Source organism: Grampus griseus (genome assembly GCF_964374135.1).
Source record: "Grampus griseus genome assembly, chromosome: 2".
In the NCBI taxonomy this organism is placed as follows: domain Eukaryota; kingdom Metazoa; phylum Chordata; class Mammalia; order Artiodactyla; family Delphinidae; genus Grampus; species Grampus griseus.
The window spans coordinates 14,511,302-14,537,051 of NC_139018.1; the positions used below are offsets into that span (position 1 = coordinate 14,511,302).

The window sequence follows — 25,750 nt, forward strand, 5'->3', positions numbered from 1 at the left end:
GTTCGGGACTGAGGAAACGGTGGTCAGAGAGGACTTTTACACCGTGAGATGAAATGCGCTGTGTAGCAAGCCAGAGATACCCACCCCCACCCAGGCGTTGTAATCAGGTAACTCAGAACCCTTGGCAGACTTTCTCCGAAGGTCCTGTGCTTGGCTATCAGGTCGCCTTGTGTAATTGTCAGTTATTAGGTACCCTCATGAGCTTCTGGTTGACTCTCTAGAGGGTTGTTCTCTGTGTTCTGCCCCTCGGGTTGCAGTGAGTTCTCAGGTGAGCTGAGAAGCATCCAGACGCAGGTGTGCTGTCCCAGGTTGCCTCTGTGGCCCTGTACGAATCTTCTAGGTCACTGTGCTTGTGGCGCAGGTGAATCCCCATAGTGCCCAGTGCTCAGTTTTGACACTGGCCTTTCCGGGTGACACCTATCCCATTATCACCAAAATCAGCAGTTTGTGGGAGAGACATGCAGATACTGAGGTATCTGCCCTTTTGCAGGACCTCCCAGGAACACAATTTGTGAGGATGATATGATGATGAGGTTAAGGTTGATGATGATGAGGTTAAGGTTGTAATTTGCTTTTTAAATACAGTTGACCCTTGAACAACAGGGGTTTGAACTGCTCGGGTCTACTTTTGTGCAGGTTTTTTTCAGTAAATATATTGGAAAACATTTTGGACATTTGTGACCATTTGAAAAAACTTGCAGGCGAACTGTGTAGCCTAGGGATATCGAAAAAAATTAAGGAACATACAAAACACATGTTAATTGTGTATGTTATTGGTAAGGCTTCTATCAACAGTAGGCTCTTAGTAGTTGAGTTTTGGGGGAGTCAAGAGTTATACAAAGATTTTTGACTGTGCATGGGGGCCTGGGGGTCCGTGTCCCCCAAACCCTGCATTGTTCAAGGGTCAGTCGTACTCAGAAATGGGCCTCAGGGAGACTCAGTGTGAGGCCAAGAGAGGACGTTTAGACACCAGGAAGCTCAGACCTCACCAAGGTTTTCATGTGGTTCCTAGGGTCCAGGTCAGCGAGTCTTTCTGGGGGACTCTGTTCACTTATATGTTTCTTCATCATTAATCGCAGGATCAGATCATCCTCTGACTCTTATCTCCCCTCCCCTCTCTGCCTAGCGCTCTGTCAGGCGTGTGTTCCTTTGGCGTCCTGGACCAGCCACCTCTTACCTGCAATTGTCCTGGGCACCCTCTCCCTGTCCCGCAACAAATTCGGCCACTCCCTCTGCTCCCAGGGCCCCGTGGATTCTGTCTGACTAGCACCCACAGTAATATCAAAGGAATCTTACAGGGTCCTTTGATCATTATTGCTTCCCCCACCTGGGTCAGGGATGGTCTCAGATTTATCCTCGTAGCGGACGCTACAACGTCAGGGGCCCAGGCTGTGCTCAGATACCATTTGTTGAAAGTGTCTCCTTTGCTGTTGGGGTGCTTGTGCTAGGATTTAGAGACACTGTAAAGATAATTTCTCCTTCAAAGCGGGCCGAGTTGCTTATAGCAAAATACTGTGGCGAGAAGCTGGATTCCCAGCCTAGGAACTGCCAGCCAAGACCCCATGGGGACGAACCATCAGGGAGAGTGGGTGACTCGTTGGTCCCATGGCCAGTGGTCTACTCTTTAAAAAACCAACCAAACCAACCAAACTACCAACCCAGCGTGCGTGTTCTACTGAGAGGGTCTTTATGATTATTTAAAAAAAATAAAAGGCCGTAATCGTTAAGCTCCAGCCCAGTAGACACACAGCCTGTAACTATAACTCTTACCTGGCCAGGCACATTTAACAACACTTAGTTATGGAAATAAGGTGATCAAATTATATGTGCCAATTAGATAAGATCATATTGGAACATTTAAAAATAGATGAGTAACTATGGACAACCAGAAGATAAAGTGGCACTGGTGGGCCAGTTGTAATCCAACCACGGGTGTCTCTGTCAGACCCACGTGGGCCTTTGTCACCCTCCATAAAACGTTACTGTGGTAATTCTCATTTGCCACGTTTGAATCACTTTTTAAAAAGTAGAGGTACCAGAAGGAGTGTAAGTTCGGTCCAGAGTTGGAGCTGGCTGTCATCTTCTCACCTCTCCATAGTGTGTTTATTAAAAATCCTTTCCTGGGTCTTGAACTTTTAAAATAACTGAGTTCTTACTTCTGTCCGTGTACTGAATGGTGAGTTTTACCTCCCCTCCTATCCACTAGCTTTAAGTCAGTTTGCTTTTTAAATTGGGGGAAAAAAAGGCCTGAAAAAGGCAAGTTAATATATGTCTTTTATTCTCCCATGTAGCCTCTTTGCAATTTGCTTATGCAGTTTTAACTTTAAGGTTGTAGATGTGATGCAAACAACTGTTATTTATGAATTTTAAAACGGAATATATCCACATTCCAAACAACTTTATCACGTACCGTACTGTTTTATATATTTATATATAACCTGTTTTATGTCGGTGACAAATAAAACCTTGTAAATTTGCTCATCTTTGTTTCTGTAATAAAGTTATTAGCAGTTAAGTGGTCATGTAGAATTTATTTATCTATCCGTATATCCTCTGCGTATGTGTATGCGAGAGAGAGAGGGAGGGAGGACTGTTTGATGCCACAATATCTCGATTTCATTTGAGTAGTAATTTCACTCTTTGAAGTGGTGTAGCACGGCTGGTATTGCAAGTATATAAAACCACCAGCTTTTTATATTTCCTGTGTGTTTTGGGAGCGTATGAAGTTTTTGTAAACTTCTCTGTGTCTGTACTTCTTCTCAGCTTGCCTAAGCTAATACTGTGAGGTTTCAGAAAGGGAAGAATAGTTGACTCTTATTTGCGAAAGGGCCCCAAAGGACAGATTGGTGAAACTAATTGGGAGAATCCCAAGATTTAGTTGGATAAAAGCAGTGATTTTAAAGATGCCAATTCTTGGGCTTCCCTGGTGGCGCAGTGGTTGAGAGTCTGCCTGCCGATGCAGGGGCCACGGGTTCGTGCCCCGGTCCCGGGGGATCCCACATGCCGCGGAGAGCTGGGCCCGTGAGCCATGGCCGCTGAGCCTGCGTGACCGGAGCCTGTGCTCTGCAACGGGAGAGGCCGCAACAGTGAGAGGCCCGCGTACAGAAAAAAAAAAAAAAAAAGCCAATTCTTTGACTTGCTGACTTGGAGTATCAGAGTGCGTGTGTGCGTGCCTGCCTGTGTGTGTGTGTGTGTGTGTGTGTGTGTGTGTGTGTGTGTGTGTGTGTGTTCCCTTTTCTTTATTAGAACTTACCAGCATAGAGTTTGACAGTATTTTTAAGTAAATGTCTTTTAGGTGTTTTGGTGATCATTTTATTATTGATTGTTGTTAGTGCACTAGCTCTTGACTGCCTTTGGTAGTTGGAAAACAGTAGTCTAGAGAGTACCAAAAATAACTCATTTCAACCCAAACAAACACTTGCTAGCTTTGCCAGCCGCCGTGAGCTGATGCGCTTCACGGTTTCTCTCCCTTTGGCCTCTCCTAACCCCCGGTGGAAATTAGAGTGATGAGCGGTGGAAGTCAGCATCATAGTGAGTGAGAGAGGAGAGATTCCTGTAGAGCAAGAGCCATTGGTTGTAAACTCCAATCATCTGGTGTCCTTCTGCCATTCCCACCCCGACCCAGCTTCACCTGCCAGGTTTGTCCTAGAGATCAATTTGGTTTTAGGCAGATCTTGGAGCCATTTTGGTTTTATTTAGGTGTTAATGCAAGGAAATGATTGACTTTTCCTGCACCGATTAAACACACACACACAATCTGTCCAGCTTCTCCACTAGAGGTGAAGCATTTTCCTCATGCCTAAAAAGTTCCTTCCCCACCTGTGCCACCTGCATTCCCTCGTCCCCTTCTCCATGGATGCTTGGTGAAGGGAGGGAGGCTTTCAGAGACAGCCGAGGCACGCTTGTGGGAAAGCCTCATTATAGAGCTCACGTGTCTGAATATCGTACAAGTGACACGTTCATCTTGATTTCCGCCTTCCTAGCTTTTAGAATACATCTGTAGGGACTGGAGGAGATTTGTGTATCTGATATTCAGAAGATGCAATGTTAGTAAGTTCGAAATAGTCAGAGGCTGTGAATCTCGGGGGCTCTGTGTCCAGCTCCCGATGCCCACAAGCTGGGCTGGTTCTCCAGGTGCCGGGGCTGCCCTCCCCGCCTGCAGGGCCGCTCCCCGGAATGAAGCTAGACTGAGGCCCACCAGGCCAGGGTCTTGAGAGAGGGATTCCTGTCTAGACCAGGTATGTAATATCTCTTTTCCATTCCTCCTTCTGCTTTTGGAAAACAAACAAACAAAAAAACTATTTAGAAAGCAAAGTGGGACATTTAAAACACTGCAAACAGTTTGGGAAACCCAACTGTCTGATGTGATTTCTTTTTAAAAATATCTTTCTTCTGGTGTAGTTGTCTATTTTGTTATGATGTATCTAGAAAAAACTTCTTTGTGATCAGTTTTGTTCTTTTTCCCTCTCTCCTCCTCTGTTTCATGTATTTGGCTAATTTTTCAGATCCTTTTCTTTTTTTTTACTTTCTTTTTTCTTTTTTTTTGGCTGTACCCACTTGCGGGATCTTAGTTCCCTGACCAGGGATTGAACCCATGCCCCCTGCATTGGAAGCGTGGATTCCTAACCACTGGACCGCAAGGGAATTCCCCAGATCCTTTTCTTAACAGTTTTAAATTTTAAAAATCCCCCTTGATGTTTTTAGATTATAAATTATAGAATTTTAGGACAAAAAGGGCCTTTAGGAATCACTCACTTGCTAAGCATCTTGTTGTGGTATGACGTTACTGGCACTTGTTAGAATAACTTTTCTTTGTTTTATTTGCTCTTTCCAGTTTCACCCAACTTCTCCTGTGACGTCCTTTGACAGGAAGTAGAATTAAATTAAGTGTCTTTTTCACGCTGGGTATGGTGTTAGGCGCATTTTATATGTTGTCACCTTTAAGCCCAACAAGACTGGGAGAAGCCTGTTTTACGTCTAGTACGTAGGTGAAGAAACTGGCGGTCAGAGCTGACAAGAGGTTTATTCCCGGTAACACCACAGTAGGGTAGTGGTGTAGACAAGATCCACACAGGCGGATCCCTTTGTTGCTTGGGAGCCATGCGCGTGGTTGCATTCTGGAATTCTCCCTGGGAAGCCCTGGCATTGCCTCTTGCCCCCTCACTGGTCAGAGTCAGTGAGGAGTGTTTGCCTCTCACTGTTGACAGTCCCAGGGAGACTGAACCTCAGAAAGCCAGACTCTGTCCTGGGGCTTTGATGGGAAAGTAAGAGGAGGGATCGGGAGAACACAGTCTCCAAGGGGCTGCAGTTTCTAGCGGGGGCAGCCTGGGGTAGGGGGGTAGCTGGAGGGGGCGTGGGCGTTGGGTGGGTCCATAGGAGGAGCTGGCCTGACAGAATATGTGTGTGTGTGTGTTGTGTGCTTGTGTGTGTGTATGTGCACAAGTGCGAGGTTTCAGCACCTTGGTGCCCCGCAGGACTCATCCTTTCCCTCCTCTGCCAACCTACACTGCATCGGCCAGCTTGTGCTGTCCTTTATAGTTGTGTATTGTTTGTCTTCCTCTGGAGGTTCTGCACCCTAAAAAATGGACCCTGCCTTGCGTCATGGTTATAGGTGTTGTTAAGTGGCCTGCTTCAAAATGAGGCACGACAGCGTTATTCCCTAAGTCAGCTGTCTCCCCACCCTGTAGCAGGGCAGCGTGGAGGGTAGGGCCTCTCCACTCAGGAGGTGGCAGGTTTAAGGTCTGAAGGGTAGGGACCTCCCTTGGGGAGTACTGGGTTGCCACAGGGTCCTGGCGCCCAGGGGCCTCGATGCACAAGGAAGCGACTCAAAGCAAGGAGCATCCTCAGAGCCTCGTATGCCTCCTGGCATCACTCCAGTGCCCACGTCTCTGCTTTGTTCTGTTTTGATCCTTTCTTTTCTACCTTAGTACGTCTGATATAAAATGCTTCCTTCGGACCAAGGAAAGTACCATCAGACAGTGGAAAACAAATAGCCATGTGTGTTTTTTTTTTTTTTTTAAAGACGAAATTCGCATTATTTCACAATTTGGCAAGTATTCCCCCTCACGGGGCAGGGCCTGCGTGTTTTGGAGCTTGATGTCAAGGAAAGCGGGCTATTTAATATTTTACCATCATGATCAGGAGAGCAGTGTTCGTGGAGCTTTTATTACGTGCCACGCATAGGATTATCTCATTTAATCCTTGCAACGGTCCTGTGAATCAGGTATTATTATATCACTCCCATTTTATAGATGAGGACGTTGAAGTTCAGAGGAGTTAAGTAACTTGCCCAAAGTGCCCAGAACAGAAAAATGGCAGTGTTGGGAAGCTAGGAAGGAGCTGGGGAATTGAAGGTACGTGTATACTAAGTAATCTGTAGTAACACATTCTCAAAGCATAGAGTTAGGAGCCCGTGGGATGATTTAGTCTGACCACCTAATTTATAGATGAGAAACTTGAGACCCAGAGAGGGAAAGTGAACTGGACATACACGTTGACTTTCAGAAGCAGTGGTGTTAGGTGCAGCTCAACAAATACTAATACGTGTACTCATCACTGATGGGCATACTGACTCCAGTGCGCGTCCGTACCTCTTCCCTCCCGCATCCCTGCAGATGGGCCCCTTTCCTGCCTTGGAGCACTTAGATCATCATTGGCATCCCCTCCCCGGTTCCACAGGACCCAGCCCAACTCTCTTAGCGCCTGAAGACTCCCCTTACCTGGTTTTAGGTTCCCAAACTACAGGAGCTTTGAGTCTGAACCCTGGGTTCAAGTGCAGAAGCTGTAGAGAGGGACCAGCCAACAGTGGCCTGTGTTTTTGTAAATAAAATACTGTGGAAGCACAGCCATGTCTGTTCATTTACATCCGTGGTTGCTTTTGTTCTGCAACGGCAGAGGTGAATAGTTGCAACGGACCGTGTGGCCTACAGAGACTAAAAGTTTTTTTTTTCTGGCTGCGTCGTGTGGCTCGTGGGATCTTAGTTCCCCGACCAGGAGCTGAACCCGTGGCCCCTGCTGTGGAAGTGCCAACTCCTAACCACTGGACCGCCCGGGAAGTCCCCACACAGACTACAATGGTCACTCTGATCCTTTAAGGAAACGTTTACCAGTGCCTGCTGTAGAAGGATCAGTTAATGTTGACCCTCTAAAGCCAGACCGCCTCAGGTCTACCTTTCTGTGTTCGTAAGCTTTTGCTAGAAAGTTTGGGGTCAGCGAGGGGACAGCAGAGGGAAGGGAGTGGCATATGTCCAGCAAGTTCCTTCAAGTACCTTAATCAGTAGCTCTTAACACAAAGACTCAAAGGTTGTATGTTCACCTGAGCACTGGATTTCCCCCCGCCTCCCAAACTTTGACCTAGTTACTCAGATCAAACCATTCTTCTTCTCTTTTCTTCACCTGCCACTTCTAATCCATCGCCAGGTCCCATTGCTTCTCCAGATTACATCCCGAAGCTGCCCTCTCTTCTACGTCACTGCTGCCACCTGGGCACGTCGGGCCTGGGCTGTGGCATCAGCTCATCATAGATCCCGGCAGGTCCTCTTCCACTCCCAACCCTTTTATTTTTCACACAGCAGCAAGTTCCTGTCTTCCAACTCACAACTCTCTTTATTTCCTTCACAGCAGGCGGTACAGTCTGTCATAATCTTGCTTATTTATTTCTTGACTTACTTACCGTCTTCTTGCCCCTCCAGAATCCAAGCTTCAAGAGAGCAGTTGCCTTATTGTATTGTTCTGTATTCACTCATGTACCCCCATGGTGCCTGGCATACAGTGGGTACCATATGGGTGAGGGAACGGAAGAGGGTGGGTGGTGTTGGAAACATCCGTGGAAATGGCATATCAGAAGCATCAAAAGGGATTGTTTGGAATTGACGTGTACACACCGCTGCTATATTTAAAATGGATAACCAGCAGGGACCTAGTGTACGGCACAGGGAACTCTGCTCAATATTATGTAACAACCTAAATGGGAAAAGAATTTGCAAAAGAATAGATACATGTATATGTATAACTGAATCACTTTGCTGTACACCTGAAACTAACGCAGCATTGTTAATCATTATACTCCAGTACAAAACAAAGAGTTAAAAAAAAAGTGGGGGGCATTGTTTCAGAGTCACCAGAAACACGTATCCAGCTCCCTGCTCCATTTTGCCATGGGTCCTGCCTCATTAACCCCCATCCCCAAGCATGGTCCCTCCCCTGTGAATTGGGGGTCACATCGAGGGAGTCCTCCGTTACAGCTGGGAAAGGGCTTTATCCTTCAGAAGTGACGAGAAGGAAGAAAATGGAAACCATTGCTCTAGAAGGGTGTTTACTACCCGTTTTGGACCCAGATCCCCAGTAAGAAGTGTATGTTACTTTGTGATCCACTGTACACCAACACGCAGGTGTACTCACACACACATTTCACAAAATATTACTTTAGTACAGATGCTTTCTAAGCTGTTCTGTTTGGTTCTAGTCCTTTCCATGAAGGCAGTGCTGGTTGTGACCGATTACATTGACTGCGTGCCCCATTAATGTATCGTGGGCCACATTTGGTAAACAATGTTTTAAAATACGGTTTATCCTCAGAGACAACCTAGCGAAGAGACCTGCAGTGAAGGCCCGATGTTCGGCAGACTGACTAGTGCTACCATGCGGGTCTGCAGAGTTCCGGGAACAGGGAGAAATTCATGGCCTGCCAGGGATGCCCCTGGATCCAGACCTCTCAGGGAAAAACAAGTAATCCTTAGAAGTTAGATTTAAGATTTAATTTAGTTGCTATTCTTCTCTCTCTCTTTTTTTAAAACCCTTCTCACTAATCAGTTCTTTCTGTAATATAGGTTCTCCTGGTCTTTTTTTCGTGCTATATACTGATATTTTTATTGCTAACAAGGAATTGTCTGTTATTCCCCAGGTGCTTTTTAATTAAAACAACAACAACTTGGCTTCATCTGTATGTTTTTACTCCCCTTTCCTTTTCATATTAGTTTTCTCAAACTCTGTGTGTGTGTGTGCGCACACACCCGTGCTCATGTGAGAAAGATCTTCCTTCACCTCTCCCTTCCTTCACAGACATGTTTTTGTCTTAAATATATATATATTTATATATATAAAATATATAAAAACATATTTATAAATATGCATTTTATATATTATATATTTATAAATATAGAAAATATGTATATTTGTATATTTTATAAAAATATATTACCTATATAAATATATATAACTATTTTTCAAAGATGAAAATGTGTCTGTGAATAGAAATCTTTCTTCCCTTATTATCTTGAATTCCCTAACATTTGATGGTGCACGAGCCTCACAGTTATTATGGTTCAACAAAAGAAATCCATATTCTTTAGATGAGATGCAGATAATTCTAAAAGCTCTGACCCTCAAACTTATTACACAACTCTAATCAAATTACACCCTTTTCTCCCCTGTTATGGGCATTAAATGTAATTTTTCCTGGCCGAATAAACTTGAGCATTCTCTGCTCTGCATAGTTCCATTTTAAAAGTTTTCATGTCAACCTTCTTACTATTCTGAACTGTTACATGAAACCAACGAGAATGCTTGCAAATAAGATGCGGCGCCAGCCTCTTTCATGCTCCTTCCAAGCTCTGCCTGGAGCTCTCCACTGGAAAATCATTGGAGGGATTTGAGGGATCTCCAGTGTCCCCATAGGTGTGTCCTGAAGATGCCCTTTTGGCTTATTTTTTTTCTCTCTGGAAATTCTGAGTGTGAGATACTGAAATTAGTGTTTGGTCTGTGAAAATCTATCACAGTTCCAGACCACGCTCACCATAAAATGCAGAACTGATCAAGGTAGGAACCGTGATGATCCCAAGCTCAGGCACATTGCCTGCAGTGAAGATACTGGGAATGTGTGCTGACCAAGTGTGGAATTAAACCTTAGCTTGGTGATCACTGTGCGAAGACCCGAGCAAAAGAAAACTTCTAGTAGGGAAGTCAGAATTGGCTTCCTGAGCAAGGGAGAAGTAACATGGAGTGAGGGGTTCGTAGAAGGGTGATGGGGGGGTGGAAATAAAGTGGGGCGTCTTAGAGAGTAGCAAAGCTCTCCAGAGCGCACTTGCTGAGCCGGGGCCAGTGGCGCTCCAGGAGATTAATACTTAGTCCTCACGTGGAAGGTCTGCTTGCCGGGGACCCCACCCACTGCCTCTGTTGGAATTTGGTGATTCTTTCATGATGGGAGAATCGGATGTGGAAAGCATGGTGCAGCCAGCTTTGCCTTCTTTCTTCTGTCCAAAAGGACCTGTTCGTGGTCCCCTCCGCCCTCCGCCATTTATCCAATGCCTGTACGTTCTCCACTGTTCTAGGTGTTTCCTGTCATGCTGGACCGCACACCTGTCTCTAAGGGGGTCTTTATTTTGCCACTGAGGAAGCCTGGACTTTCTAGGGGACCCTGATTTGCCCCAGGCCACAGAGGAAACATCTGTCTGGCTTTAGAACTCCCGTTCTTACTGTAGCTCGGCCTGCCTCTTGTACCTGGATCACTTAGCTTGCGATCGTCCCCGCACCCCAATCCTGCGGGGTTTCCCCCTTTTTCTTCTGGTAAATAGTAGCGTAGTATAATAAACAAGGTGCTAAGGATTAGGAGAAACCGCCTTCTCGGCTTATTGTTATTTCCCTTCATTTGTTTGTCATATTTTTATTCCCTGTAAGATTAAACGGCCCTACCCTGAAAGCCACCTTGATGAAAACAGAAGCCCCGTGTGGTTCCCAGAACCAGGGTGATCTCATTGCAGAAACGTGTGGGTTGCACCTGGGCCCTGGCCCTCCAACTAGCTATTTGGGAGCCTTGTCTTCAAGGGGATTGGAAAGGGAGTCCCACTGGCACAGGGCTCCACAGGGAGCCTTTGATGGACTCAGGCCAGGACCCCTGCTGCCCAGGAGGTGACTGGCTTTTGTGGTTTGCTTTACGTTATCCAGATCTGGTAGTCACTGGTCTTCCTCCACGCCTCTCAGCATCTTGGCTTTTGCTTTCTTCTAAAAAGTGTGCCGCACAGCTTTTCTCCAAAGGACAGAATGGAAGGTCCAGGGCTGATCATTGGTGGCCTGCCTGCTTTACCCGGAAAGTGTCATTAGTCCCCCTTCTGGGCTTGAAAATGTACGCGTGGAAGGAAAGACCACGTAAGGGTGCTGAGTTTTCTAAAATTGAAATGTTTCATTTCTTTAAACATCCGGGTGGTTAAACTGGGAGCTTTGGTGTTTAGCCCAGGCAGGTTGGCCTGACTGGGACTGTGTTTGGGGTCAGGCCTGCACTTGCGGGGCGGGTGGGGGGAGCAGTGGGGGAGGGGGAGCAGAGGCTCTAGCCCCGGATCTTGGCTTCGAGCAGTTCCCTGTGCTGAGTGCACTGGTGGTGTTGATAGTAAAGAATTTTAAGGGGTTCTGTGAATAAGTTTGTAAGTAAACTATCTGGTAAGCTGATGACTGAAATACAAATTTTTAAAACTTTAAAGATTTTAGGAATAATTTATTTTTAGTTCTCCTTCTAGGGGATTTTCTTGGACTTTGCCCCCTGCATAATAGTTAAACGATTTTCTTGTTTGCTTTCTAAATCTATCTGTAGTATGATAGTTGTGAAAATTAGAGAGTCGTTGGCTGGAAGCATGGGATGGGTGTGGGTTTATATAATTTGACTTCTTTTCTCTCCAAATCAGTAAATGTTTACAAATGACCTTATCAAGCAGCTTGGGTACATTCGGTCACTTGAAAGCGAGCAGTCAGAACAGTGACTGCCTATCCTATCAGCCTGCCGCCAGATCCAGCGGGCCTCAGAGGCAGATCTTGCATGTGTTTTATAAAATGCTGCGCGCCCAGAACGAAAGCGTCCAGCTGAAAGTGGGCCTCCGAGCAAGTCTCCCTCTCTCCATGGAACCAGTTTGTTAAAATTTGTATTTTAAAAGTTTCTGACTTCTGAAGATTCAGGTCTGGAGCAAAATCCAGAATGGAGGATATCAAAAAATAAGTACTGGATTCTGGCTAAGGTTTACCACTGCTGCCTGAGTTCTTTTGTTTCTTTGGGAAGGTCATTACAGAATTCCATTGGAAGCTTAAATAATGTCATTCTTTTGTTAAGCAGGAAAAAACAAGGGGATTACTTTTTTGTTTTTGTAAAGTGGCACCGATGTAATAGGGTTTGAAAACATAACCCTCGAATTTTTAAAGCAGAGACAGAGTTTTGAGGGTGTCTCTGCCCTCTTTTTCTCTCAACCCTTGATACCTGACAAATTTAAAACTCACTTTTTAAAGGGGATACATATGTTTTTCAAAGTTGACACTGAAAAATCATAAGGGAACTGAGGGTTTTGGTCAGTAGGATATGAAAATTACAATATTATTGTAGCAACATCACCTGGAAATAACATATTCATTTTGTTAAACTTAATGTGTATACACAGAAACGCATTGCCTGGTGTTCTGTTGTCAGAGGACAATAGTACAGTAGTTAAGGCTGGCAGACAGTTAACAAAGAAGTGAGAGGCTTTTCAAAATAAGTAACTATGTTGAGAGTTATACATCTACTTACTGCACAGTAGGTACTGTCTCTATATTAATCACTGTTGTATTTTATTGTTCTTTGCAGAGTATCGGGAAAGGGTCATTGTGGTGCATAGACCCAGAGTATAGACAAAATCTAATTCAGGCTTTGAAAAAGACACCTTATCACCCACACTCGAATGTGTTCAATACACCTCCCGCCTCTCCTCAGGCATATCAAAGGTAAGCCATTCAGACCTTTTTTGTTTTGGGGTTGGTTTGTTTGTTGTCTACTGAAGTTGCATTATTTTGGCAGAGACAGGCACTGAAACTAATTTAATAGGCTGTATGATTTGAAAAATAACTGTAGATAAATGAGAAAGAAGTTAAGTATTCTTGGAGGCATATCCAAGTGTTTTTTCGGCAAACCTTACCGCTTCTGCTGCTTGGGACGAATGTGTCTCCTTCCAGAAGGCTTCATGGTGGGTGAAATAATGTCTTCCTGGGTAGAAACATTTACAAAGGAAAGCTGTCAGCTTTAACATCTGAGAGTGTGGCCGTTTGCAGGGATGAGAGTCCAGGAGCGCGTCGGGTAAGCGATTCCAACTTCCCATCCTCCAAGCCAGAGTGTCTGCAGGTGTTTCACTGAAGGATGCACAGAGTTGTTGCCGCTCCCCGTCTCCATGTAGACGGTGCTCCAGAGTGATCGTTTCGTTGTGGTTACTTGGTGTTTGCCTCTTCAAGGAAAACAGCAAAGAACAGTAGAGACTAGGATTGCCCGTCACATGCCCATTTGTTTTGAGACAGTGAGGTCACGGGTGCCATTTTTACAGAGATAGAATTGGAGGGGAGGATATGCAACCTGTCACTCAAAAAAATAGGTTACTATTTTTAGTATTTAGGCTAAAAAAATAGCCCTATAAAACAGAACCAATTTTTAAAATTGATTTTCTCTTGCATAGTGTTTGGGTTTGAAATCTATCCCTCAACTCTACAAAAAAAGGGTTTTTTTCTTTAATGTATAGAGATGTTTCTATTGTTACCAGTCAGTTAAGAGAATGATCCTTGGACTACAAGTTTACGTCAGTGAGGAAAGGCGTGAATTCATAGATGTCGGTAGTTTCACAGTCTGTGTCATTGCAGATTCTTTCCCTAGTCTGGTGTTTGTTCTGCAGAAGGGAGCACAAAGTGATCCTCTGAAACAGCATTAATGAAGTTCTTGTACATCTCAGTTGAGAAGCATTCCATCACAGGCCTTAGACAATCAGTCTTCAGCAAGAGACGGGGAGGAACAGCTGGGCTCTCTGAGAAGACTGCTGTATGTCTGCCTTCGCTAGGCGATTAGCGTGATGGTAGCCATAGCAACTGCAGCATCTCCATAGTAACACGTAGCCGAGACAGGTGCAGTTGCATCACAAGGCTGTTTGTTGCCTGGCAAAAGGACAGGCCATTAGTACTTAGATATGGGCTGTTGCCTTAGAAACAAATAACCCTACATAGCAACTACAGTTGGCTTGAAAGATTTGGGGGCAAAAAAGGTTGTAGCAGCTTTTGTCTATGTTCATAAAAATCAGTGGAAGCATACTTTATTGGAAATGACAACTTGAGGTCATATAGCTGTAGGAGATAACATGGGATTTTCCAAAGCAGCCCAGCCAGCATTGTAGAAATGTCCAGAAGGGCAGAGCCATATGCTTGGTTTTCTCCTTGTGGCCGTAACCACTCCTGAAATGGGAGAAAACTGGGTTTGGAGTGGAGACTTACTGATGTGCAGGGTTGATGGGGAAGGGGATGACCCTCATTATTGGAATAATTCCCAGATTCTCATGTTCCTTTGTCATCCTGCTCCCCTCACCCTCCACACCCCACAGAAAACCCTTCACTTTCCTCCCAGTTTGTACCTCGGAAGTATTTCGTATCCTTTTGCTTCTAAGAAGTTAAGAACATAAGTGTTATTCACTGGGTCACATCACTGGTTCATTTAGGCCAGTATTTTGTTGCCAAACGCGACCCCAAGGGAAACACAGTAATTATTTAATAATTTGAAGGATTAGAGTAGAGCTCTAGAGGTTGCCAGAGGGATGCACGCTCAGGCGAGGGGCTTTGTGAGCTGGCCTAAGCCTAATGACTTCATTTGATTTTTTAATATAGGAATAAAAATGCAGATGAACTGGAACTTTTGTAATGAAAATAATTTCCAAACGAAAACTTCAGATCCCAGTATGTCACATCCAGTTCCTCTTCTCCCAGTTGACTGAGGGGGAAAAAAAAGTTTCTGCCTCTGCGCATGCGGGAACTTAGATTTCACCTCCATAAAGATTACTGGATGTGGAGTGAGAAGACAGACCAGATTTCAGCCTGCCTCTTCCATGTCTTAACTCTAAGAACAAGTCACTTTCTCTTTCCCGGGGACTATAGTTCCTTCATCTGAAAGCTTAGTATCCTGTAGTGTGTAAAATTGTACTAAGGGTCCTAAATGCTGGATGATTGTATAATATTCGTATAGCTGACAGTGACGTAGTCAGTTCCGTTCTAAGCCATTGGGCCACTTGTGGACGTGACTTAGGGAAGGTGGAAGTGGGACAAAGCGAGTCATTAAACAGGGACCACAAATGACGACCTGACACGATCTGGCTGGGTCCTCTGTGATGCAGGGAATCACCTGTCTGCCCCGCAGGATTGCTGTGAGGGGCACCTGGGAAGCGCTTGGATTTCACAGAGCTGGTACTTAGCATGCTGAAGATGGTGATTATACTAGATGGGTGGTTATTGCTAGTACTTGCAGGTGTGCTTGGCAAGTAGTGCTCTGAACCAAGCTGCAGGTGGCTGGAAACTCTGCAGGGAAAATGAAGCATCTGAAAACACTGACCCCGAAACCTTGTTCACGTCCAAATATGATGCTCAGTACTGCCGCACGGAGCTTGTGCCTCTGTTTTCCAGTATGCCCTTTTGAATGTTTGTTAGAAACATCACTGTGATCTCTGTCTTCATCTTCACTGTGTGATGCACTTTGTTCTTCCTGTGTGCCGTGTCCAAATTTCCCTTTTTTAGAAGGACATCGGTTATACTGGATTAGGGGACTACCCTATTCAGTATGATCTAATCTTTTTTTTTTCTGTGGCACGCGGGCCTCTCACTGTTGTGGCCTCTCCCGTTGCGGAGCACAGGCTCCGGACGCGCAGGTTCAGCGGCCATGGCTCACGGGACCAGCCGCTCCGTGGCATGTGGGATCTTCCCGGACCGGGGCATGAACCCGCGTCCCCTGCATCAGCAGGCGGACTCTCAACCACTGTGCCACGTGGGAAGCCCAGTATGATCTAATCTTAACTAATTACATCTCCAATGACTCTATTCCCAAATAACATCACATTCTGAGGTACTGGTAACCAGGACTTTAATGTGAATTTTTTTTTGTATGTTGGAGGGGGAACACAAAATTCATCCCATCACAACCCTTTTCTTAAGTAAGGCATTTCACTAATAAAAATATGGAGAAGCAGAAAGTAAGGAAGTGTTCAGAAAACAAGGATGTAAAAAGCCTACCAGAGCCAACCTGAATTTGCTCCCCGTGGCCAAAGCTGGGACAATATGAACAACAAATAAATAACATAGCATTGGGATATAACCCCAAATATAAAATACATGTCTGTGAATCCATACTGATATAAATAAATGCTCAACTAAATAAATGAGAGTAGAGACAAATTTCCCATACGGAAGAATTCTAAATAATTTATGTAGATATTCATCCATTCAAGGAGTGGGAGTTTAACTCCCCACCCCTTGAGTGGCTGCACTTAATGACTTACTTCCAAAGAGCAGAGTGTGGAAAGGGGGTGGAAAAGGAAATTTATGGTGGAAAACCTGGCAAACACTACCTTGGCCAGGTGGTCAAAGCTAACAGCATCTGTGATGTGAAGTTGACAAGACGTGCCCGTGATAACGATGTCAAGAAATTATCACTTCACCTTTGTTGTCCTCCTCCCCCAAATCCCTAACTTCTCTGTAATCAGAGAAAAACATTAGGCAAGGTTTTGTCCCCAAGGTGGTGCGGCGGGGGTGGGGGGGGCATTCTTAAAAATACCTGACTAATTGTCTTCAAAGCTGTCAGGTCATCAAAAACAAAGAAAGTCTGAGAAACTGTTACAGACCAGAGGCTACGAAGACATGGTGAGACATGGTGACTAAATGGGTAATGGGATCTCTTGGATAGGTTCCTGGAACAGAAAGAAGACATTAGGGAAAAACTAGTGAAATAAGAATAAAGTGTGCAGTTAATAGCAACGTATCATTGTTGGTTCCTTAGTTGTGACAAATGTACCATAGTAACCTAAGATGTTAACCTTGGACAAACTGAGTGTAGGGTCTGTGAGAACTCTCTGCACTGTCTCTGTAACTTTTCTGTTCAAGAAAAAGCAGTCCCCGATGCGCAGACTAGTTGAGTTTATCAATTTAAAATAACCATGTCCCTTTTGTTGTAATGGAAAGTGAAAATCACTGCATCGCTGAGCGGTTTGCCCGACCCATTTGGAGTCTGTCTCTATCATGTTACGAGACAACTGAAGAGCTCTTGCTTTTACCTCATTCTCCCTAGGATCTGCTGAGCCGTACAAGGGGCTTGGCTGTTAGTTGGCTCTTACAGTTCTTGGAACTCTATTTCTGTGAAATGACGCTCAACTGTGCTTGGTAGGGTCCCCGAGGTCAAGCTGCCCGTGCCAGATCAACTTCTTTTTGTTCCCAGCTTTTGCCAGTGTGACTTTCAGACTCTAGGTCTGGAAGGAGGAGGGAGGATGGTGTAGTTGGGTTTCTTGCCCATACGTCTTCAGAAAAGTCCTATTATCTGGTTTAATGGTTTTGTTGCCTATGCCCCTCTTTCGTGGACGTGGGATTTCTCATTAATGGATATGCACATTTTAGTGCTTTTGATATAGATATTGCCAATTTGCCTTCCAATTTTAGACTCTGTTCCAATCTACACTCCCTCCAACTTATTAGGAATTTTCCCTTTTCTAATCTTTCTCCGTGTCTGATGGTTAAATAAACAGCTCCCCAGTGGGTGGCCTTGACTTTTATGATTTTGATACTGTATAGTGGGGGCCCTTAAACTTGACAATACTCAATTCACACCCCTTAAATAGTGGGTACCCCAAAACAATGTTTATGACAACAGATTGTTTTCAAAAGTTATGTATAGGGTCTTATGTAGCATCCTCTCTGGGATAGGCACCAATCCAAAATCAGTTGACAGAAAAAAAGTTTCAATCATCTCTCACCATAGGCGGGAACAGGTTTTATGATGAATCAAACAGGATGGGTTATAGAGAGTTTCTTGGATGATCATTTTTTCAGAGAAGGGAAATTTAGTAAAATATACCTAATTTGGGAGCCAGAGCCACTATAGTTTTATGCTTCCTTGGTACCTCCAAAGAAATCTCAGCATCTTATATGCCTCTGGTCTATGTGATGGGGCAGCCATGGTTGGGCTTTGGAGGAACATAAACCCTGATTGAGGGGACTTCTGTTGCCCAATGCACCTTTCACTTTTTGCTTAAATATCTTTAAAAATAATGACAGTGTATTTTATATTTTATATACAGTATTGTAGCCTAACATGTACAAAGTTAGAAAAATCCATAAGACTTTTATTTGCTGATCTAGGTCTGAAGATTTATTTTTTGGATGACTTTAAAGTTTACAGAGTCAAAACATTTCAAGAAAGTTTCTGTCGCTCTCACCTTTTTTTTTTTTTTTTTAAAGAGAATTCCGAACATTTAAGCTTATCATTTAGCTCCTTATGTTTCTTTTTGCTTCTTCAGAGCAGTTTAATGAGCCGCAAAAGATACGTTAATGACCTTTCCAAAGGTTTTGGCCTTTCAGATATTGAGGGTCTTAATGAAAATGGCTGATTTTAGTGCTGACTCACCAAAAGGTTTTATTTTTATCCTGCCTGCTGCCCTATTCATGTGCTTTGAGCTTATTCTTTATAATTTTTAAAAATGCCTACATAGCAGAACTATACTGCTAAGGATATAGAAATTGTACAGAGTGGTCAGTATATGTTTGAATTAAGGAAATCATCAGGGATTCCTCACCAGGTAAGTAAGCATTGGCCGAAGGAGAGACCTGATGATGGCAGATGGGGGATTGCGTTGGGAGGAGGTAGGGAAGGTGGGGTGTTTAGGGAACTCATCCTTTTAGACAATTAAAAGATTAGAAAATCCTAACAATGTTAAGCTTGTTAACATAACCATGTTAATTCCCCCACTAAAATGCTGAATTTGTACACAGCAAGGAATAGCTTATTCATTGCTTGGATAACATCCAATAATTTTTTAACTTATAAGACATCTTTCATTCCAGTTATTCAAAGTGGTATGCATTTAATTGTTGGCAGAAGAACTGCAAAGCCCAAATAAAATCAGTTTTAACTTGTATTAAAGGGGTTTGTTAGATTGTTGTGTCATCGCAACTTTTAATTCAGTCAAGTATAAAGAATGAGTGTGAGGATTTAGATTAGTTACATCATTATTACACATTACACACCTTATATTTACTTGTAAGCGACATATTTGATGGAAACCATGAATAGTTTTTTAAAAGCTCCTCATATACAATACACTTACTTGTGTAAGTGTAATTAAAAAGGGTGAGGTATTAGCTATGTTGAAAGCATATGCGTTAAACTGCAACATTATGCTTAATTTTTTAAAGGACAATATTCTTTTAAATTTTAAAAATCTTTTAAAATCAGTGTGAAGCTTCATTGTGCTAAATATATTGAAGGATGTGCTAAATTAATGTGGTAAAATGAATATGGGATTGAATGACAAGATTTTCTAATAATAGTAATTTGAAGTACAAACTTTGTTTTGTTAAAAAATTGGAGGAGACATAGAAAAGGCTTACAAATTTAGGGGTTCACTTATATATAAAAAACAATGCTCATTTACAGTGTGAGCTTTAAAAATCCATTAGTTAGCCATGATTTTCTTTGCATATCAAATCATATTGTCTATTGACTTCCATTCTATTTTCTGAGTTTGTCTCGGAATATTTTTAATCTCAGCATTTTACCTGCAGTATGCTGTCCATTGTACATTTCATCCTCCGTTATTTTATTTAAATGGAAAATAGTCTCTGTTATCTTTGAGCTCTTATGTACTAGGTGTATCGTATGAATATAGTGCCCAGTCATCCAATTTCATCCTGTTTTCACACTCACTTTGAAAGTTGAATGTTTCAGCAGCTATCTATTTTACTCAGGTGCGGAGTGAAACTCATGGCCAAGAGAGAGCCAAGCTGAGTTCTTTTTCATCCTCTGAACTCTTGGGGTGCCCTCAGTCCCTGGTTGGTATTCTGTCAGCAGAAGTGTTAGGATCTCTTTAAATCTGCTACTGGTAAATTTCTGTTGATCTAACTACTGAGATAATGGATGACAAAGGGGTTCTGTGTCCCTGATTCCTGGTTAGAAAGTTGAAGTGTTGATGGACTCAGCAGGAGTCTGGGATCTTTACCGATTTGCTTCCTGTTTATTTGCATCTCCAAATAGCCAGCAGAGGACCTGGCAGATTCCTGGTCAGAGCATCTTAGGGGCCGACCTGCATTCTGCATGTTTGTCAACCCCCTCACCTTCTCGGAGGGGGAGAAATTGATCTCCATGTTAGAAATATGAAAGAGCTGTCAAAAACGCATGGAATCAGTGATGTACAACATGAGACAACAGACTGCACACTCTGTTTTGCAGGAGGGTAAAATTGGCAAATTAAAAAAATTTTTTTATTGGAGTATAGCTGCTTTACAATGTTGTGTTAGTTTCTACTGTACAGCAGAGTGAATCAGCCACATATATATCTCCCCTCTTTTTTGGATTTCCTTCACATTTAGGGCACCACAGAGCATTGAGTACAGTTCCCTATATAGTAGGTTCTCATTAGTTATCTAAAAATCGGCAAATGTTTCATCACAATAGAAAATTAAAAGCAACCACTGCCATTTGTAAGACTCCTCTTTCTCCAACTTCTGGTTACACTAAACACTCCTGGATTTTATAGACTGAAAAGGAGGGGGATTAAGAAGTAGAGGCCTGATATAATTAGATTAGACAGTAGAACCCATCATTCACAAAAGATTTGAGGAAGGAAGAATGGGGGTGGGGAGAATTCGTGTACTATAAGTGCGTCAGCTGTGAATTAATGTTGGTCAAAAGCATACTGTTAAGTAGTTTCAGGTTATATTAATAAAAGGTGAGTATTTGAACAAGTGATATGATGACCAGTAATTCCCACTTTCATTGTAGACCAGACCTCACTGCGATGTTTCTGACCAGGTGGGAGGGGGACTTTAAGATAATGAGAAAAGCAGTGAAGCTGGTGGAGGAGCTGGAAATGTGTGATCTGGAGAAAATACTTTCAGAAGATCAGCATGCCAGCCGTATTCAGCTTCTGCTAGGAGGGTTTTGGGTCCAGTGGGTTGAAGTTATAGAAGGAAAGATTTGGGCTCACTTAAAAAAGATCTCTCCAACAGAACAGCATCTAACAATGCCAGACACATACCAGGATCTGGGTAACTGTTTGGATGGGTAAATGTTTGGGTGGATGGGTAAATGTTTGGGTGGATGGGTAAGTGTTTGGGTGGGTAAGTGTTTGGGTGAATGGGTAACTGTTTGGGTGGGTAAGTGTTTGGGTGGATGGGTAACTGTTTGGGTGGGTAAGTGTTTGGGTGGATGGGTAACTGTTTGGGTGGGTAAGTGTTTGGGTGGATGGGTAACTGTTTGGGTGGGTAACTGTTTGGGTGGGTAAATGTTTGGGTGGATGGGTAAGTGTTTGGGTGGGTAAGTGTTTGGGTGGATGGGTAACTGTTTGGGTGGGTAAGTGTTTGGGTGGATGGGTAACTGTTTGGGTGGGTAAGTATTTGGGTGGATGGGTAACTGTTTGGGTGGGTAAGTGTTTGGGTGGATGGGTAACTGTTTGGGTGGGTAAGTATTTGGGTGGATGGGTAACTGTTTGGGTGGGTAAGTGTTTGGGTGGATGGGTTACTGTTTGGGTGGGTAAGTGTTTGGGTGGATGGGTTACTGTTTGGGTGGGTAAGTATTTGGGTGGATAGGTAAGTGTTTGGGTGGGTAAGTGTATGGGTGGATGGGTAACTGTTTGGCTGGGTAACTGGGTGGATGGGTAACTGTTTGGGTGGGTAAGTGTTTGGATGGGTAAATGTTTGGGTTGATGGGTAACTATTTGGGTGGGTAAGTGTTTGGGTGGATGGGTAACTGTTTGGGTGGGTAAGTATTTGGGTGGATGGGTAACTGTTTGGGTGGGTAAGTGTTTGGGTGGGTAAGTGTTTGGGTGGATGGGTAGGTGTTTGGGTGCGTAAGTGTTTGGGTGGATGGGTAACTTTGGGTGGTTAAGTGTTTGGGTGGGTAAGTGTTGGGTGGATGGGTAACTGTTTGGGTGGGTAACTTTTTGGGTGGGTGGGTAACTGGGTGGGCAAGTGTTTGGGTGGATGGGTAACTGTTTGGGTGGGTAAGTGTTTGGGTGGGTAAGTGTTGGGTGGATGGGTAGCTGTTTGGGTGGGTAACTTTTTGGGTGGGTGGGTAACTGGGTGGGTAAGTGTTTGGGTGGATGGGTAACTGTTTGGGTGGGTAAGTGTTTGGGTGGATGGGTAACTGTTTGGGTGGGTAAGTGTTTGGGTGGATGGGTAAGTGTTTGGGTGGGTAAGTGTTTGGGTGGATTGGTAAGTGTTTGGGTGGGTAAGTGTTTGGGTGGATGGGTAAGTGTTTGGGTGGATTGGTAAGTGTTTGGGTGGGTAAGTGTTTGGGTGGATTGGTAAGTGTTTGGGTGGGTAAGTGTTTGGGTGGATTGGTAAGTGTTTGGGTGGGTAAGTGTTTGGGTGGATGGGTAAGTGTTTGGGTGGGTAAGTGTTGGGTGGATGGGTAACTCTTTTTTGGGTGGGTGGTGGGTAACTGGGTGGGTAAGTGTTTGGGTGGATGGGTAAGTGTTTGGGTGGGTAAGTGTTTGGGTGGATGGGTAACTGTTTTGGTGGGTAACTGTTTGGGTGGATGGGTAACTGTTTGGGTGGGTAACTTTTTGGGTGAGTGGGTAACTGTTTAGGTGGGTAAGTGTTTGGGTGGATGGGTAACTGTTTGGCTGGGTAACTGTTTGGGTGGGTAAGTGTTCGGGTAGTGTGTGAACCAGCTACTCTTGGGATGCTAGTCAAGTTGAGATGACCAGCTGTCAGGGTCCCTTGAAGAGATTTAATTATTGCTGGGAGAATTGCAAGGTCATCCCTTCCAGCTCTTGCAATGTTCTTTTTCTAAGTCTGTTGAGCTGCCAGCACAGGAGAGTAATGGAATATCACTTGGTAGCGCAGTGTTTGTAGTTCTCCAAGCCCACAGTGTAGGTTGGAAACAAAACACAGGGAAGATATGGCTTTGTTACTCAGAAATGAGAGGTCAGATTCTTCTCTTGAAATCGTTAAGTCCAGATTTCAAGGCCATAGTGGTACTAATTTAGTTGCTCTTCATTCTGTGTCACCCAGTATTTTGATTCCTGCCCTATAATTACCTCTCTTGTTTTAGTGACACTTCTTTGCATTTCCTTCCGTGTGAAGAAAATTATCACTGCGGTGTTTTGCCAAGCAGAAGATCATTTCCAAAAGCTGTCCATCAAATCATCCAGACCTTCCTCCTATTGTTTATCCACTGAATTAACGAGAGCAACACCCACCCTTTGTATAAATCTCTGTGGAAGAGCCAAACCCCTGTCTTTATTCTGTGGTATCACATGTTTTGGGCCGGTCTCTGGTCACATTCTTAACCTTTTGTTTTTTCTTACGTAAGGACCACATCGCGTTATTTGTCAAACCATCTTTGAGACTCTGCTGTGTATGTGAAAGGTGCAGGAAGAGTGTGAGAAGCGTCACACGTTAATTCCACATTAATTGCTAACTCTTGCTGATTTTTCATTCATCTGGAGACAGCATCCATAAACCCTTTAGACACATTTCTTAATCCTTATCTTCTTAGATTGAGTTGCTTAATCGCAGTAGTCCAAGTAGAGACATGTATACGGTGTGTTTATCTATTTTAAATGGAAGCTTTTGGTCAAAGTCTGTTAGCCACCCATATCTCTCTAACACACTAGTACCCCGCCCCCCACCCCCCCACCCCCGCAAACACACACCACCACCCACCCCCATATAGCTTGGGAAGAATAAAAGTGAGTGGAAAAAAAAACATTCAGAGGAAACAAGTAGAAGGAGTTTAGTGGCTTTCTCTTCCTACTCACCCTCTTCTACCACCCGTCCCCCTCCCCTTTCCTCCTCTTCCTCCACCCTCCCCTCCCCCTCCCCTTTTCTCCTCTTCCTCCACCCCTCCCTCTCCCCCTCTTCCTTTTCCTCTTCCTCTTTCTTCTCTTCTCCCTCTCCCTTTCCCTCTGCAATTGTGGGACTTTCAGTGAAAGGATTTTGTTTAATGATAAAGAGAGCAGAGTTTAGTATCTTAGGATTCCTTTGACCTAGAAATTGACTCCCTCCTTCCCTCCCCATTTCGTTTTTTGCTTGTAGAGAAATTGAGGAACATAGAGAGATTCCCCCCCTTTTAAACTTTCCAGCAGAAAGCCACTGGAATGGGTGTTCTGACGGGCTTTGGTGAGTTCCTCAGGCCCACAGCCCCCTGCCTGGCCTCATGTCTGCCCGCACTTGCTAGGGAGTGGACCCTAGCTGGTCCTGCAGGCGGATGGACGGGTGCAGTAGCTGTGACGTCCTCAGGAGGAAGAGGCAAGTCTGGAAGAACAGTAAGAAAGCAGAAAAACGAAGAAGAGCTAAAGATCTTATGGTCTCAGAGTGGGGTGCTGGCATCCCCGACCCTCCCCACCTGTCAGAATCCTGCCCTGTGGTAGACCAGAAGTCACACAAGGCGACTTGTCTCTGATGAGCTTTGGTGCCCTCGGGCAGGTCCTTCTGCGTCCCTGGGCCTCAGCTCCTCGTGTGCAACAAGGCACATCAGGGAGCACAGCCTGAGAACCCCACTTGACCATCCCCAGGCTCCCTCCCAGCTCCTGCAGGCTGACCGTCAAACCAGGCCTAGAGCAAATCCCAGTACGTCTCAGAAAGATGCGGGTTAGAACCGTGCCTGGGCCACTCCCTATCTGTGTGATCTTGGCCAAGTTGCATTTTGTCATTCCTGTTGTGGCATAAGAATACCTAGCTTAGGACTTTCCTGGCGGTCCAGTGGATAAGACTCTGAGCTTCCACTGCAGGGGGCGTGGGTTCGATCCCTGGTTGGGGAACTAAGAAACTAAGGTCCCGAATGCTGCATGGCGGCCAAAAACAAAGAAGAAAAAAAAGAATACCTGTCTCAAAGGGGTGCCATGGGTATTAAATTAAGTAAAGGACTGTATCGAGTGCATCTGTGCCCATGGGAAATCAACGCATTTCAATTTCTCCTTCTTCACCTTCGCAGGACTCTCTTTTGGTAGTTGTACAGTCTTGTTTTTACACATGCTGCCTACCAATTTGGCCCCTAAATATTGGTTTGCACTGTAAGGCATCTTTTTATATATTATCTTCCGTAGTTTCCACTAGATTTAAGATCTGTGAAAACCAGGATTCTTTTAGAGTTCTCTTTCCCTGTGCTTTAACCCTGCCTATAGGTGTTATTCAATAGATATTTATCAATGGTTTCCCTTAGATAGCAGAGTGCAGATTATGAGAATAGTGCAAAACATATTCTTCTAGTTGCTCAGGGATGCCCCGGAATAATTGTAATGCCCTCCCTCCCTTTACTGTCGTGAGGCAAGGGACATATGGGTGGGGGGGCAGCTCACTCTGTATCCTTTCCCTCTGACGATAATTGAGCGGGTTTGTAGTGTTGGTGTCGCTGACCTTCCATCTCCTTCCCCATCTGTCTGCCAAGGCCCTGGTGTACCTCTGGGTATCACAAAGCCTGACTCTTTGGACCGGGTCATTCTTGAAGCCTCAGAGACCCATCAGGTGACTCTGTGATGGAAAGGTTATACATTCCAGGCTGTTGACTTCAAGGCACCAAATGTTGTCAGAGGACTAAACATTTTGCAGCTGCCATAGAAAATTCAAATGCATGTAAGGTGGTGCTAGCCAGGAATTGCTCTCGCTTTGTCTCATTCATTATTCCTTTGAAAAGAAGCCTCCCTCTGCTCCTTACTGAAAGGAAACTTCCTCTGAACACTTAACTGCAGAACAGAGCACTTGAAAGGTAAGGCACTTGGGCTCCCCCTTCCTTAATCAT

The 25,750-nt window shown here is 44.3% G+C and overlaps 1 protein-coding gene across 8 annotated transcripts in view; it reads left to right on the forward strand.

Annotated features, from left to right (window-relative positions):
* The window catches only part of FOXN3 (forkhead box N3), a 405,750-nt gene that overhangs the window by 207,602 nt on the left and 172,398 nt on the right, over positions 1-25,750 (forward strand). For all 8 annotated transcript variants that reach the window (XM_082647216.1, XM_082647221.1, XM_082647219.1 and 5 more), the window contains one exon: positions 12,599-12,735. In XM_082647216.1, coding sequence (XP_082503342.1) covers positions 12,599-12,735 — 137 coding nt within the window. The remainder of the gene's footprint in view (positions 1-12,598; positions 12,736-25,750) is intronic.